The 15776-nt window shown below is 45.3% G+C and overlaps 1 protein-coding gene across 1 annotated transcript; it reads right to left on the bottom strand.

The window, feature by feature from the left end:
* Positions 1-4265: 4265 nt before the first annotated feature.
* Positions 4266-15742, bottom strand: Lzic (leucine zipper and CTNNBIP1 domain containing). Its single transcript, XM_052716133.1, has 7 exons — positions 15454-15742; positions 14164-14272; positions 12897-13032; positions 12431-12529; positions 9022-9117; positions 8539-8620; positions 4266-6253 (listed from the first exon to the last, which is right to left on the bottom strand). The coding sequence occupies exons 2-7, from the start codon at positions 14262-14264 to the stop codon at positions 6195-6197; spliced, it is 573 nt and encodes a 190-aa protein (XP_052572093.1). The 5' UTR covers positions 14265-14272; positions 15454-15742; the 3' UTR covers positions 4266-6194.
* Between the last annotated feature and the right edge of the window lie 34 nt (positions 15743-15776).

The raw sequence follows: 15776 nt of genomic DNA, 5'->3' as shown, positions 1-15776 counted from the left end.
CAATGTACCTCCCACTCTGGCACAAGTAACATAGGTGGTCAGAAATGCCAAGCTGGCAAAGGTGCTGCTGGAGGTCTGACTTCCTGAAGAAAGGCATCAGTTTTCTAATACCTTCGTATGGAATCTTGCTCTTGCTATTTCCTAGCATAGCAACAAGCCATTCATACTTCCAGAAGACGACCCGAGGGAGGAATCAGGAGGCTGAGGCCATGGACAGGGTTTGCTGGGTGTGCTCCATGAGAACAAGTGCTCTGAGTAAGTATGAAATAATATTTCATTAGGTCTAAACTTTACAAAGTGGACCTAAGGTACAATTTGTCAAGACTCAGGATAAACATGCTCTAAACTTGAGATTCCAATAAAAATGACCACCGTTTTCAAATATGAAATAGCAAAGCTTCATATTTCCTAAAACCATGGCCAAACCCTAGACATGGCCATGAGTTACAATCTAATCCTGGAAAAACATTTACATTGACCTAAACTACCGGTCTCTTTGATTATCATTGAAGCAAACTACCTCAGTTTCCAGTGGGACATGGCTAATGAATCCTGGGGAAAGAAGGTCAGAACTAAAGGAAATTTTTGTTTTGTTTTATTGAGACAGGGTTCCTCTGTGTAGCCCTGGCTGTCTTGGAACTCTCTATGTAGACCAGGCTGGCCTCGAACCCAGAGATCAGCCTGCCTGTGCTTCTCACGTGCTAGAATTAAAGGTGTGTGCGATCACCACCCAGCTTAAAAAAATCATTTTCTTTGTGTGTAGGTAGTACAGTCAGAGGACAACTTGGGGCACTTGGCACTCTTTCCATCAAGTGGGTCCCCAGGACTGAACTCAGGGTGTCAAACTTGGCAGCAGGTACCTTTACCCACTGAGCCATCTTGCCAGCCCTCAATAAACTCCTCTTATAGTATAGTCTCAAATAATATGGCAATTTGACAGCGATAAAAATAAATAAAAAGAGCTGACTGCTAACTTATTTCAGAGCAAGCAGACAACTTGATAGCACACTCTTAGGGGCCAGTGTGGAGCTGCATGTCTGCAATGCCAGAGTACTACCCAGTATATTCTAGGACAGCCTGGGCCACTGAGTGAGGCTGTCTAAAAAAGACAAGTGAACAAAATTTAAAAGATAACTGACATTCTTTTGTTTGCTTGTTTTTCAAGACAGGGTTTCTGTGTAGCCCTAGCTGTCCTGTAATGCTCTCTATAGAACAGGCTGGCCTTAACCTCAGAGATCCACCTGCCTCTGCCTCCCAAGTGCTAAGATTAAAGGTATGCACCACCACTGCCCATCTGATAACTTACATTCTTTTTTTTTTTTTTTTTTTTTGGTTTTTCGAGACAGGGTTTCTCTGTGTAGCTTTGCGCCTTTCCTGGAACTCACTTGGTAGCCCAGGCTGGCCTCGAACTCACAGAGATCCGCCTGGCTCTGCCTCCCGAGTGCTGGGATTAAAGGCGTGCGCCACCACCGCCCGGCTGATAACTTACATTCTTAATTCAAGTGTTGAAATTATGTCTGGAACATGGTTTCATCAGAGGCATTGGAGAATGTACCAGAAGTTCATGGTTACAATTGCTAGAAATTGGAGCAGAGGCTCCATGGCTGATATCTGATCTTGGAAATAACTTTTCAGGACTGCTGTCATTCAAAAACTGGGGTGGGAGGGCCAGAACCTAGAGGGATGCATCAGTAAGTACAATGGTTGCCTTGCACATAGGGACCTAAATTCCACCCTCAGAACCCAGAACCCAGTTTGGTGGCACATGCTGGTTAATCCTAGTACTAGGAAGGCAGAGACAGGCGAATGCCTAGGGTTCCCTGGCTAGTCTAACCTGAACATTGATCCTGAGGCCAATGAGAGACCCTGACTCAAAGCAGATGATGGCTTTCCTGAGGACAGCACTGTATGTCGGATGTACACTTTTGATACAGCAATTTTACAATGATTAAAAATCAAAACTATGAAAGGTCTTGCACATGCGTAGCGAGTGCTCTTCCCTAAGATACATCCCCGGTTCCAGTTATTTGAGCCAGTCAGTTGACAGAGGTTGTAAGCAACAAAATTCCTACAGACAAATGACAAAACATTAGGATGCTTCCAATTGACAGCCTCAGACTTGTAATTGCTAGGTCTGTGGGGAACAGCATGTCCTCTTGTGTTCAAGGCCCTGCCAGCAACATGGTCTCTATACTGGGAGGTCAATTGAAATAGTGAGAAAAATTTCAAAATGGAGGTGAGTTAGGGTGTCAAAGGGGCATAGACTTGAGGATTATCTACTAAAAGCCATACTTTTAGCTGGATTTTAGAAACTTGATGAAATATTGAACACATTTCTCCAGTTTCTAATGTCTTTTTTGACTTCCAGGGCCAGACAGAATGGAAGCAATTATATGGCGCTATTTGTTCCTGGGAGACTGTGTGTGGGATGTTGACAGTTTTAATTTACATACTAATGTTGGAAAAACATTTTGAGAGGCAAAGTAACAGAAAGGTCTTTGTAATAGAAAGAATACGGAGAAAAACAAAATACAACAAACAGCAGACAGGAAGGTGACTGACCGCTGCGGTGATGGCCGGGTTCACTTAGTCCATAATAATTCCAACTGTCCATCATTTACTGCAGAAGACACCGAGTCAATGGAGGACTTGCCCAGTCTTTTAGTCACTAAAAGACTTGGTGTTCTGCCTTCAGCGAAAGGTCCAACAATCAAAGTTAACAAGCTGTTTGCCCCAAAGCCTTAGTTTTCTCCTTGAAAACCCATCTATCTAAAATACCTGTTGTACCATTCATAAGATCAAACAAAATGCTGAAACACAAAGTCTTGTTTTATTGATTTCACTAACAGTCCATTTAGACATTCTCTTATTGGAACTTATTTTTTGCTTCAGCCCTAATTCTTTGAAAAATGAGGAAATTTATTTATTTATTTTGAGACACGGTCTTGGTATGTAGCCCTGGCTGGCCTGGTACTCACTCTGTAGACCAGGCTGGCCTGGAACTCAGAGACGTGCCTGCCTCTGCTCCCCAATGCTAGGATCAAAGGTGTGTGCCACCACATCTGGCTTAAAGTGCAGTGATTTCCCCAAAACATCCAGACATAAGAATATTATAAGTCAGCTGGGCAGTGGTAGCGCACACCTTTAATCCCAGCACTCGGGAGGTAGAGCCAGGCAGATCTCTGTGAGTTCGAGGCCAGCCTGGTCTACAGAGCGAGATCCAGGACAGGCACCAAAAACTACAGAGAAACCCTGTCTTGAAAAAACAAAAAACAAAAACCCACAATACACACACACACACACACACACACACACACACACACACATATATGTATAAAGGCTAGCTGCTGTGTATCAGGACCTTCCAACTTCCAGAGATTGAAAAGGTATGCAATGGGAACAGGAGACGCGGACGGCTTACAAGCATTTAATAACTGCACTGCACAGAACTCACTGATGAACACGACATGGGGAAGCAGATGTCACACAGTGCTAAAATGAGCAGCCGAATGGCAGAGCAGCACCAATGCTAATCCTGAGGAGGGAAATGCAAACTAAGGTGTAAGGTAGGCGTTACTAGCTCCACTGAAAAGGGTGAGGCTCCATAAGATGAAGTAACTTTGCCGGCTGTGATGGCACACTGTGAGTTTGAGGCCAGTCTGGTTTACAAAGCGAGTTCCAAGACAGCCAGGACTGTTACACAGAGAAACCCTGTCTTGAAAAACCAAAAAGGAAAAAGATGAAGTAACTGATGTAACCACAAATGTCAGCATCTTTTAATGGAGGATAACTTTAAGTAGGATAGGTGGGTGTGATGAACAGTAAGTACCTGTCTATGCTCATCTGGTTGTTTGGTTCGATTTTTGGCATGAGATGCGGTTTCACCAAGAAGCCCTGGTTGGCCTCCAATTCTTCATGTCCCAGTCTCTGCTTCCCAGTACTGGAGTTACAGGTGATGCCACTATACCTAGCCACCTGGTGCTACTCTTTAAAAATGATTAAGGGACACCAAGATTAAGGGCTCCAGATTGACATGAGGCTCTTTCACATGAAAAATACTCTTAGATCCTTGGTTTACTGGGGGATCATGAGGCAAAGGATAATCTTGCTATGGCTTAAAAGTAACATAACAATTCTATTACTAGGTACTGACCCAAAGGAAACTGAAAAATAGGCATTCAACAAGTACTTGTGTAGAAATTTTCATAGTGGCACTATTCACAAGAGCTGAAAAGTATGAAAATAACTCAGACGTTCATCAAACACATGGCTAAACAAAACATCGTATTTATACTGTGAAGTATTATTCAGCCATCAAAAAGGAATGAAGTGTTGAAGTGTGTTACAATGTAGGTTAGCCCTACAAACATTGCATGAAGTGAAGAAGCCAGACACATAATAAGGCCATATAGTGCATAATCACACATCCATTCATGTGAACTATCCAGAGAGGTAAGTCCATAGAGACAGGAGAGCCGATCAGTGGAGGCTGGAGGGCTGGGAGGAAGGCATGTCGGAGTGATTGCTTACTAGATGCAGGTTTTCCTGCAGGGGGTGATGGGAATAACCTGGCACTAGGTTGGGAGCTGCACAGCACTGTGAATGTACAATCACTACTGAATCTAAGTTAAACAGGGACTTCTGTGAATAAGAACTTCATCTCTATGAAACGGTGGTGGCATACACACAGTCCCCTAGGTGACAGCGGTGGTCGGCCTTTCTTGGTGTGTGACACTTCAGTGAGTGATGGTCATGAGACAGCAAACGGAGACAACCCACTGCTAAGGCACCACAGCACTCCTCTGCAGGACCGGCCTCCTGGGAGGCCGAGGCCAGACAAGAGTTTGAACCCAGGACTCCAACACAGGGAGATCCCTTTTTAATTTTTCTTTTATTTATTGAGTGTGTACATGGGTATGCATGTATATGTGTGCACACACATGAGCCATGGCACATACGTGGAGGTCAGAAGACAATTGGTAAAAGTCAATTCTTTCCCTTCACCATGTCAATCTGGGGGATTAAACTCGGGTCATCAGGCTTGGCAGCAAGCACCTTTTTCTACTGGGTCAACTTGTTGACCCAGAGACCCACCCCCCTCAAAAAACCCAAAAGACATTAGAAGTTCCAAATAAGGCATTTACATAGCTGAGGTCCCCTAATTTGTTCAGTTGGCAAAGCACCTAGTAGAATTTAAGTTTATAAGAAGCAGTAAAAATGTTTTTAATTTGTATAAAGTGCAAAAAAAAAAAAAATAGAGAACATTGAGAAACACAGGAAGGATGCCTGGGGAAAGTACGTGGAAGGACGTGGCTGTGCGTCTGCCCATGCAGTCACTGCTCTCAGGGAGAAACTTGCTTTCTTCATAACTGAATTTATATTTCTCCCCAAACGGCACAGTTTATAGTAATTCACTGTTACCTCCCCAGAGGGCCTGGGGCTGCCTTTTCCTATTGCTTCCTCATTGAGACAAGGCAGGAGGTTAAGTTACTTCAGGAGGCTCTCAACAGGGCCTCCCATTGTTGCTTGTTAGAAATCCAGAGATACAATGGGCCCCATTCATGCTGCCCACTCACAGGCTGGGAACAGCCCCACAGTGTCCATTCAACTCTTGGCTAGGACACTGAATTTTCATAGATGCCAACTTGCACAAATACAAGTTAATTATTTTTAAAAAATACAACAACAGTACAGAATAAAGAAATAAAACCAGGAGTCAGGACACCTGAGCCACAGTCACAGCTCTGTCCCTAATGTGACTTCAGACAGATCACATGCTCTTTCTGTGTCTTGGTCTCCTTGTGTGAAAATGAAAAGGTTTCTGATTCAGACACAGGAGGGCTAGTGACATCACCGCCCTGGTCACCCCAAGGCGTGCAGACAAGAATCAGGACAATCACCAGCTCACAGCTTTCACTCTGATCAGCACTAAAACACAAGGCGTCTTAACAAAACAAACCACAGAATGAGTCCAGCAGGTTCCCGTCCCAACAAGCCCAGGGTCAGTTAAGGGAGCCCCACAAAGAAGGACAAGGGCCTCCTGGGAGGAAAGGCCTAAGCAGAAGCCACTGTTTTCATGTCACCTGTTCTTGGGCATTCTGAGAACCTCTATGTCTTTGCAATGCCTCCAAGTCCTCGGGATGAAAGCACTGTGTGCGGTTAGGAGGGGTCTGGGGGTGCCAATCGCCACACTGTCATTTCTTGGCTTTTTCAACCTCAAAACCTGCCAGAGCAAGGACCTTATCTCCAGAGCCTAGGAAAAGACACAAAATACAAAGGTTATTTCAAAGCATTCACAATCCCAGGTAACAAGGGGACATAACACATAAAGAACAGAAATCAGACACGTTCATCCTGACAATGGCGGCTGCCATCTGGAACTCCTTCCCTCTGACGAACAATCCTGCCACAAGAATGGCTTACTGGGATGAACCCTAACTCAGCTCCAGGTGTGAAGGCAAGTATATAAACTCCTAACTCACTTTTACAGTTACATGCTGCTGACAGGTACTGTAACACAGTCGCTGCAAAGCTGGGCATATTGGGGCTGAGGAGCTAGCTCAGTGGTTAAGAGCATTTGCTAGAGGACCCAGGTCTGGTTCCTAGCATACGCATCAGTTCACAACTGGAACTCCAGTTGCAGGGGCCCCAATGCCCTCTTATGGACTCCTAAGCCACTATATACATGTAAGCAAAACACTCATACATGTAAACTTTTAAAATAAGTAATTCTTTAAAAAAGGAAAGAAAAAGCTGCGAGTGTTGGTGTGTGCACAGTCTTGGCTACTGGAGAGCTGAGGGTTGAAGGCCAGCCTGGACAAGACAGTGAAGGGTCATTCCAAAAGGAAAGGGAGCACACAGTGGTGGAGCACGCCTTCAACCTGAGCACTTGGGAGGCCGAGGCAGGAGGATCTCTGTGAGTTCAAGGCCAAGGCCAGCGTGGTCTACGGAGCTAGTTCCCGGACAGCCAAGGCTACACAGAGAAACCCGGCTGGGGGTGGGGTGGGGGACGTTTAGATGGCTCAGTGGTAAAGGCACCTGTCCTCATGCCTGACAACCTAAATTTAATCCTGGGACCCACATGGTAGAAGAGAACCAATTCCTGCAAGCTGTCCTCCAACCTCCACACCTGCATTGTGACATGTGCATCACACACACCCACACACATGCACACGCACACACAAATAATTAAAAGAATTTTGTTTAGGAGACAGGGTTTCTCTGTGTAGCCCTGGCTCTCTCTGTAGACCAGGCTGCCCTTGAACACACAGAGATCTGCCTGCCTCTGCCTCCCAAGTGCTGGGATTAAAGGCATTTGCCACCACCACCGCCCCCGCCCCCCGCCACCCTCCAGCTTAAAAGAAAAAAATTTAAAGTAAAGGTATGTAATTTTTAAAAATTTATTTCTGTGTATAGGTGTTTTGTGTGCACATATGGATATGCACCATGTGCATGCCTGGTGCCTACAGGTCAGAAGAGGCCATCAGATCCCCTGGACCTAGAGTCACAAATGGTAGTGGGTTATTACGTGGGTGCTGGACATTGAACCCAGGCCCTCTGGAAGCCAGTGCTCTGAACTATCTTTCCAGCCCCATGGCATGTAATTTGTTGAAAGTTCATCTGTCTTACTTTATTTTTCTTTTAGAGTATTAGAGCAAAGTGGGTGGTCCATGCTCATGGTTCTGGCACTTGGGAGGTCAAGGCAGAGAGATCCTAAGTTCAAGGCTAGATGAGGGTCCCTGGTAAGACCCTGCATGGAAAAGAGGAAGTGTGGGAGGCTAGAAAGTCCGTCCAGTAGCTAAGAATGATTAGTGTGCTATCTGAGGAGTTTAACTGGAGCCTAGCACCCACATCAGAAGGCTCACAAACGTCTTTTAACTCTAGGTCCCAGAGATCTAACGCTCCATTCTGTGGGTATCTGCACACAATATGTGTATATGTACTACACACACGTAAATAAGAAATAAATCTCTTTAGAGCTTAAAATAAAACCAACTAAAGGATTTAGGAAGAAAACAGTTCTGGGCTGGGGAGATGGCTCAATGGTTAAGAGGGCTGGCTGCTCTTCCAGAGGACCTGGGTTCAGTTCCCAGTGCCCAATGGGTAGCTCATAACCACCTTTTAACTCAAGTTCCAGGGGATCCAGTGCTTTCTTCTGGCCCCTTTGGGCACTTGCACTCATATGCACAAACACATGCACGCACAGACACATAAAGAAAATTAAAAATAAAATAATTCTGTGACTTTAAACTCAAGGAAAGGTCATTATGTTGTCTTAAGTGTGTTCTGTCAGTATAGAGCTGTGGTATAAGCCCAGCCTTCAAGAACGAGAATGCCCAAGTCCTGGGTTTAATCACCCACGTCATTAAAAAAAAAGTTATTTCTCCCTTAGAGACCCTTCTACTCTTGGGAGTTCTTTTACTTTTCCTTGATAAATCTATGTTTATTCAGAAAAAAGACAGACAGCTGGACAGAAGAGAAGGAGTGAAATCGAGCAGAGGGAGGAGGGCAGGGAGGACGAAGAGGGAACTCACTTACCAAGGTCTGTGGAGACTTTCTCAAACTGGCTGAGTGCAGCACCGGCATTGGCCGACAGGAAGGCCTCATCATCTTCTGTCAGCTACACAGATGAGACAAAGTACAGTGAGTGACTCCAAATGTCAGAGCAAGTTCTAGGAGCCACAGTGAAGAAGTCTTAGGGGTTGGATAAGGCTCAGCAGTTAAAAGCACTTACTGCTCTTGCAGAGGAGCCTGGTTCACTCCCAGCACCCACATGTTGGCTCACAACCACCTGTAACTCCAGGTCCAGGGGATCCAATGCTGTCTCTGACATCCTTGGGCACCAGGCACACACATACATAGTATACATTCAAGCAGACAAAACACTCACACACATAAAATAAACCTAAAAACATTTTTTTAAAAAAATTCTTAGCTCTCCAGACCACATCACAGGGCAGTTCACTCCGTAGCAGGCACAACACAAATGTTCTACCAGTGTATCACATCAAGTGGCAGGACCTTCTCTCCAAGCTTCCTGAGAGCGGTTAGAATCTCCACCTTCTGCTGGGTGTACAGGTCCCGTTCCAGCTTCCCCACCATCAGATCTCTATCCATCTAGAAAGACAAACGCAAGGCATATGCACAGGAGCAAAGGCCACTCTGTACAGGAAACCCAGCTTTCCAGTCCTACTTCTTTCCTTTCCTTTTGTTTGTTTTGAGACAGGGTTTCTCTGTGTAGCTTTGGAGCATATCCTGGAACTCACTCTGTAGACCAGGCTGGCCTTGAACTCATGGAGATCCACTTGGCTCTGCCTCCCCAGTGCTGGGATTAAAGGCGTGTGCCACCACTGCCGAGCTCAGTCCTACTGCTTAAGACAAAAAACTGTTTTGTTAATACAACTTCTCTCCTTCTACCGTGTGGGTCTGGAGAGGGAAATCAAACTCAGGTCTGGCTGTCAGGCTTGGTGGCAAGAACCCTTAACCAATGAGCCATCTTGCTGGCCTAAAACAGTTTTAACACTCCATTTTTGTTTTTCAAAACAAAGTCTCACTCTGTGGTCCTGCCTCAGACTCCTGTGATGGGAGAATTGCCCCTGGGTCTCACCTGCCCTGGGTCACACCTGGCCTGGGTCACACCCGGCCTGGCTCCAGGGTGCCAGCACCTCACCTTAATCCACCTTTTGTTTCTTGGATACCTTTGTTTCCCTCATGTCCTCTATGTGAATCTTGCCTGAGTATCCCAAGAGTACAAAGTGTATGAGAAACGTGGCTGGGAAAAATCTGGCACACTGTGATATTCCATAATCAAGAATTTGCATTTGGCATTGTCCCCCTTGGAAGCTTTATCAGGATGTTTTGGGGATATGGAGATCAACTTGCTAGAATTGTAAATTTGAAGAGCAATAAAAATGTCTTTGGCTGAGGGAAGGTGTCTTGTCCCTCTAGAGGCTGAATCCTCCTGCAGCTGGAAAGGTTAAAGACATCCTCAAAGTACCCTGTGTCTTCTTCCCACGGACCTGTGTGAACCCACACCCGTTCTACAACACTCCTGACCGCTAAGGCTACAGGTACGAGCCACCACATCAGATCAGTTTTCATACAGTTTAAAATTATCATCATTGTTTTGAATGCATGTGTACAGAGTGTGCGCTTTCCAGAGTGCACACGTGGAGCTCAGAGGACAACTTGTGGAGTCTGTTCCCTCCTTCCTCCTTGACATGGGTCCACCACACACTAAGCCATCTTGCTGGCTCCTAAATTTGAATTCATAGCATAGACACTGTTTAGACGTAAACTCTACTGAGATCAACAGCTTCCACTGGAAAGAAACTGCTTTCTAAAAACTTTTATTTTTGTGGAGACAGGATTTTTTTTCTTTATCTTTTTAAATTGTATGGGTTATTGTGTGTGTGTACTATATGCATGTGAGCATGCATACCACAGCATGCATGCAGAGGTCAGAGGACGTGGAACTGGTTTTCTCATTCTGCATTGACATGGGTCCCAGGGATTGAACTCAGGTCTTCAGGTCTGCATGGCAAGTGCCTTTACCCACTGAGCCATTTCACCAACATGAGGATTTTTTAAGTTATCTATTATTTTGGTTTTTTGAGAGGCTGACCTTGAACTCAAAGCAATCTTCCTGTCTCAGTCTCTCAAGTGTTGGGACTGCAGGTGTGAACCACCTTGTCCAGCAAAAAAATCTTAAAGTGTATTTCATTTTTATTCTGCTGGAGATTTAATCCAGTGCCTTGATCAGGCTGGGTAAGAACTCTACTACTGAGTTACATGCCTAGCCTACATTTTTTTTTTCATTTTTATCTATTTATTTATTTTGTGTTTGCGGTGCATGTATGGAGCTCAGAGGACAATTTTCAAGAGTCAGTTCTCCCCCTTCAGCATGTGGGCCGAAGCATGGAATTCAAGTCATCAGGCCTGGTGGTAAGTGCCTTGACCCAAAGCACCACCTCATTGGCCCTTCCTATTTTTGAGACAGGGTCTTTTATGTTGTCCAGGCTGGCCTCAAATGATCCTCCTTCCTCTGGCTCCCAAGGAGCTGGGACTACAGCCAGCTTCTAAGTGTCACCAAACCCACATGACAACCACAAGTAGAAACTGTCATAATCACCTTACAGATAAGAAAATCAAGGCACAAGGTACAAGGGTGAATTCAACAACTTGCCAAAGGTCGTGTGCCCCACCCAGTACCGACAGCAGGAACTCAAACCCAACTGAGCTCTTCTTTTTTCATAATTTATTTATTCTTATTTTATGTGCATTGGTGTTTTGCCTGCATGAATGTCTATGTGAGGGTGTTGGATACCCTGGACTAGAGTTACTGAGGATTGTGAGCTGCCATGTGGGTGCTGGGAATTGAACACTGGTCCTCTGGAAGAACAATCAGTGCTCTTAACCGCCAAGCCATTGCTCCAGCCCCCCAACCGATTTCATCTCAATCTGATTTTCCTTCATGTGTATACAAAGTGTTTGGGTGAGGCTAAAGGTCAATGTCAGGGTCTCTCACTGCAAGAGCCCCAGGGACCCTCTGGTCTCTGTCTCCCCAGTGGTAGGACCACAGGTGTGTGCTGCTCACCTGGCACTTTACCAATGGAGCCATCTCTCCATTCCCTAAAGCTATGTTCTCACTATTCTACTGAATTACTTGTAGATGGAAATTACCGGTTAGTCCATAATCATATTCAAGTCATAGACAGATTTCTGGAAGTAATAAGTTTATAAAGATGCTTGGCAGCAAACCGGGGGGAAGAGGGGGAGGAAGAAAGGAAAAAAAAACCAGGCAGTTGGTGCACGCCTTTGATCCCAGCACTCAGGAGGTAGAGGCAGGTGGATTTCAGTGAGTTCTAGGCCAACCTGGCCTACAGAGCTAGTTCCAAGGACAGCCAGGCTACACAAAGAAACCCTGTCATGAAGAACAAAAAACAGAACAAAAAAGACACTTGACAAGCAGGGGAAACGGCTCAGTGGTTAGGACTGTGTACTGCTCTCTGAGGACTCAGGTCAAATTCCCAGTTCTCACATCGGCAGCTAACAACCACCTGTGACTCCAGCTCCAGGGCATTTGATGCCTCTGAGGGCACCTGCATACATGTGCACACATGTACTTAAGTACATACATACACATCATTCCAAATAGGATCTCAAGCTAGGGCCCCAGAAGTAAGGACAAAATATTAAAGGTGGAGGCCAAGGAGAAGTGGTCGGGGTGATTTAAATGGCCACATACTGTTCAAGCATTCATTTATTATGAATTATAATTGCCCAAGGTACAAACTGTCAGAAAACCAAGGGCCGTGGCTCTAACACCAAGTGGGCAAATTCTAAATGGTAGACTAGTACAATAAGTACAGTCACGGGCTAGGAAGAAGAACACACACACAGCAACTGGATCAGCGTGAAGAAACTTTACCTCTGCTAACCTTGTCCGAAGCTGACCTGGTTGTTTCTTTGCAAACAACCTGATGACTTCAGGTGTCTTAAAGGCCTGGCTGATGGCTGCCTGGATAGCCTAGAAACACAGCAATGCAAAGACTGGTGAAAACGTTCCACACAGTTACATCTGCAACATTCGACTGGGGAGTCGTCACAGGTTTTGGTGCTTCAAATTGGTATTCATTTGCCATTTCTGAGCACGTTACCAGAGCCAAGTAGACACAAAATCAAAAAGCTATCTCGTAAACATAGCACTTTTTCTTTCTTTTTTTCATTTACTTATTTCTTTTTTATTTTGTGGTGTTGGGATATATCTAGGGTCTTGTACATGCTAGGCAAGTACACTACCACAGAGCTACATCCTCAGCCTTCAAAGCGTACATTTTCTATCTGAAATATACTCACACAAAAAAACAAGCGATCAATCAGTAAATCCTTCTTACCAGCTGCATCCCACTGAGTTCATCGACCAAAGTCATATTCCCCGACATAATTTTCTTCAGGGAATCGTGGAACTCACTCAGCTGCTCCAAGGTTTCCTTTTTCGTTTCCTCATACTCGTCGGTGTCAAGCTCCTCCCTGCAGCAGTGTTCCATCAGAGTGCAGAAAGAAAATCACACACGTCTCAGTCTGAACATCTCCCCACCTGACCGAGAGCAGGGCTAGAGCGGACACCAGCCGTAGTGGCACACATGGCCGCAGAGGTAAGCTCCTGGCATCCTCACTGTCTTCCAGTGTGGCCAAACCCAGGGCTCAGGCGTGTTATCTGCCCCCAGCTATGAGGCACACTCCAGGCACACAGTAACTTCTATTTAAGTGATCAGTTGTATAACCCTAGGCATGGCATGAACAGAGCCAAACCTCAGTTTGTCTGCACAACTTGAGATAATTATAGTGCCTTTTCCTAAGGGCTCTTTAAGAAGTAAATGCCTGGTGTCTACAGTAATGTTAAATAGTTGCTATTAGCATCAGCTCATCAATGGCAGCAGCACACCTGTCTTCTGAGTAGAAGGCTATTTTATTTACCCAACAAGCTGCTTATTAAATATTTGCTACAAGTAACAACAACTCCACACAGTGAACTACTATTTACCGGGCACTTACTCTTGGCCAAGCACTGTATCGTACCTTTCATTTACATATTTACAACATCCTTGTGAGGCTACTAAAAGCTACAATTAATTGTTGTTTTCTTCTGCTTTATTGAAACAGGTCTCATATTTTGGGGCTGGCATAGAACTCACCAGGGAGCCAAGAAGGACTCTGAGCTTCGGATTCTCCTGCATCCACCTCCCATGTGCTGGGATTATAGGGGCATATAACCTCCCTCTCCCTCTCTTCCCTCCCTCTTCTTCCTCGATGCTAGGGACTGAGTCCAGAGCCTCTAGCATTTTAGGCACCCACTCACCCACAGAGCCACACCCTCAGCCCAATCATAGTATTTTGAGCAATTAGCCGGGAATTCATTCTAGGCAGAGCTGTTTTAAATACTAAAAACAAAGTCAGCTTTGTTATTTCCAGGAGGTTAAGTATTTTAAGTCTTCCATATCTCAGGCTTTATGACTCCAAAGTCTGAGAAGTTTCCTTCTCCAATAGGCAAAGTGCTGTAAAATCCTACAGAGGAGACCCAAATCACACATGAGCCTGAGTCCATGGAGCTTGAACTCTCTCTACCAGAAACAGAGTAACAACATATAATTATACTGTTACCTGCATTCTTCCAGATCTTGTAATTGCTGCATCAGTCTATCTAACTGTTCTTCTAAATTTTGCTTTAATTTGCTTGTCTCTGTCTTTCCTCTGGAAGCCATTTTAATCACTGTAAGAACAATAAACCCACATGTAGTACATTGCATTTGGTTACTTAAGATTCAAAATATCAGTGCAATTCAAAATTAAGAAAATATAAAATGCTGGGTGCTGGTGGCAGAGGTGGCACACGCTTTTAATCCCAAGCACTTGGGAGGCAGAGGCAGGCTGATCTCTGAGATCGAGGCCAGCCTGGTCTACAGAGTGAGTTCCAGGACAGCCAGAGCTACACAGAGAAACCCTGCCTCCAAAAAGTAAAAACCAATCAATCAATAAATAAATAAATAACACCCCCCAAAAAACCGCAAGCCAAAACAAACCAAAACCCCCCAAACTGAAAAGACTATATTATTTCTAGAATTAGAAGTATGTGCCAACCTGCCCAGCCTTTTTTTTTCCCCCCCAGAACAGGTGATTGAATCCAGGGCCTCATTCATGTCTAGACAAGCACTCTACCATTAAGATATATCCCCTGCCCAGTAAGTTATTACTGCTTAATAGAAAAATTTATCTATCTCCTTTTGGGGGAAAATGGGAAGAACCAGCATGCTAAGCATGCACCCTATCAACAGGCCACATCCCCAAGCATCAATACAGTCTCAAGAAGCAAAGTTATTCTGAATAAATTTCAGGGACTATAGAGGCTTTTTAAAAAGCTTTCACCACACGCTACAGATTTAGGCCAGAAAGATTTAACTCACTGGCACCACCTAGTACTGAAGAAAAGAGGTGCATTTTCCTCAAAACTGCAGAAATGGCTCTCAAATACTGTCATCTGGAGTGAAGTTATTCATTCATGCTCACCCGGCTTCTCAAACTGCACAAACCGCCAACTTTGGAAGTCCTGAGTGTCGTCAATTTGAGGAAAGCGTAATTGTTCATAGGGTTTACAGGAGGCTCAAACTGCAAACCTCCTAGGGGTGGAGTTGGCTAGACCAAGGGAAACTATGAAGTAGTTTTATTTGCTAGATATGAATTTGGCCTACAGCCGACCAGATAATTTCCCCTTAAATAGCCTGTAATTGAAATACACTCTCCACTCCTAGGAAGACGCAAGAGAGGGTAATTCCTGAACTGTGCCTCCTGTAGCTTTTTCTGAGGTTTCCTCTGGTGAGGCCACAGCACCCAGGGAACGCCTTGAGGAAAGCCTGTCAAACTCAAAAGTACGAAAGGCAAAGGCAGAAAGCACACCTTCTCGGGGCAGGATGCGAGCAGCGCTCGACCCAGGACCAAGCGGGGACAGGATTAAAAGAGAAGCGGCACCCTCGGGCGCCAATCTCCTCCCCGCGGAAGAACTCGAAGCTGCGGTCTGCAGGTCTCGCCGAGGCCGGGTTCCCGCAGGCGGTGGTCACCTGTTGTGTCGCGGAGTCCTGCGAAACGCCTCTCGCGTTTGATCAGGAACAGGACAACCTCGTCCTGCCCTCGTGTTCCCCGCCCGCCGCTGGTCACCGGATCCTAGTGTTTGGAACCAGGGGCCCCGCCCCTGACAGCCTCGGCCGGGCGGACCACGCCGG

Source organism: Peromyscus californicus, unplaced genomic scaffold (genome assembly GCF_007827085.1).
Source record: "Peromyscus californicus insignis strain IS unplaced genomic scaffold, ASM782708v3 Scaffold_5__1_contigs__length_169319896, whole genome shotgun sequence".
Lineage (NCBI taxonomy): Eukaryota > Metazoa > Chordata > Mammalia > Rodentia > Cricetidae > Peromyscus > Peromyscus californicus.
Note: the sequence above shows the minus strand (reverse complement) of the source record. Positions and strands in the feature narration are given on the sequence as shown.

Bases quoted from the DNA above. Each gene is read 5' to 3' on its own strand.
- Lzic (XM_052716133.1), bottom strand. From the start codon at position 14,264: ATGGCTTCCAGAGGAAAGACAGAGACAAGCAAATTAAAGCAAAATTTA. The intron at 13,033-14,163 runs GTAACAGTATAA...ACACTGCTGCAG, and splicing joins CAAGATCTGGAAGAATGCAG to GGAGGAGCTTGACACCGACG. The intron at 9,118-12,430 runs GTAAAGTTTCTT...TTGTCTTTCTAG, and splicing joins TTCGGACAAGGTTAGCAGAG to ATGGATAGAGATCTGATGGT.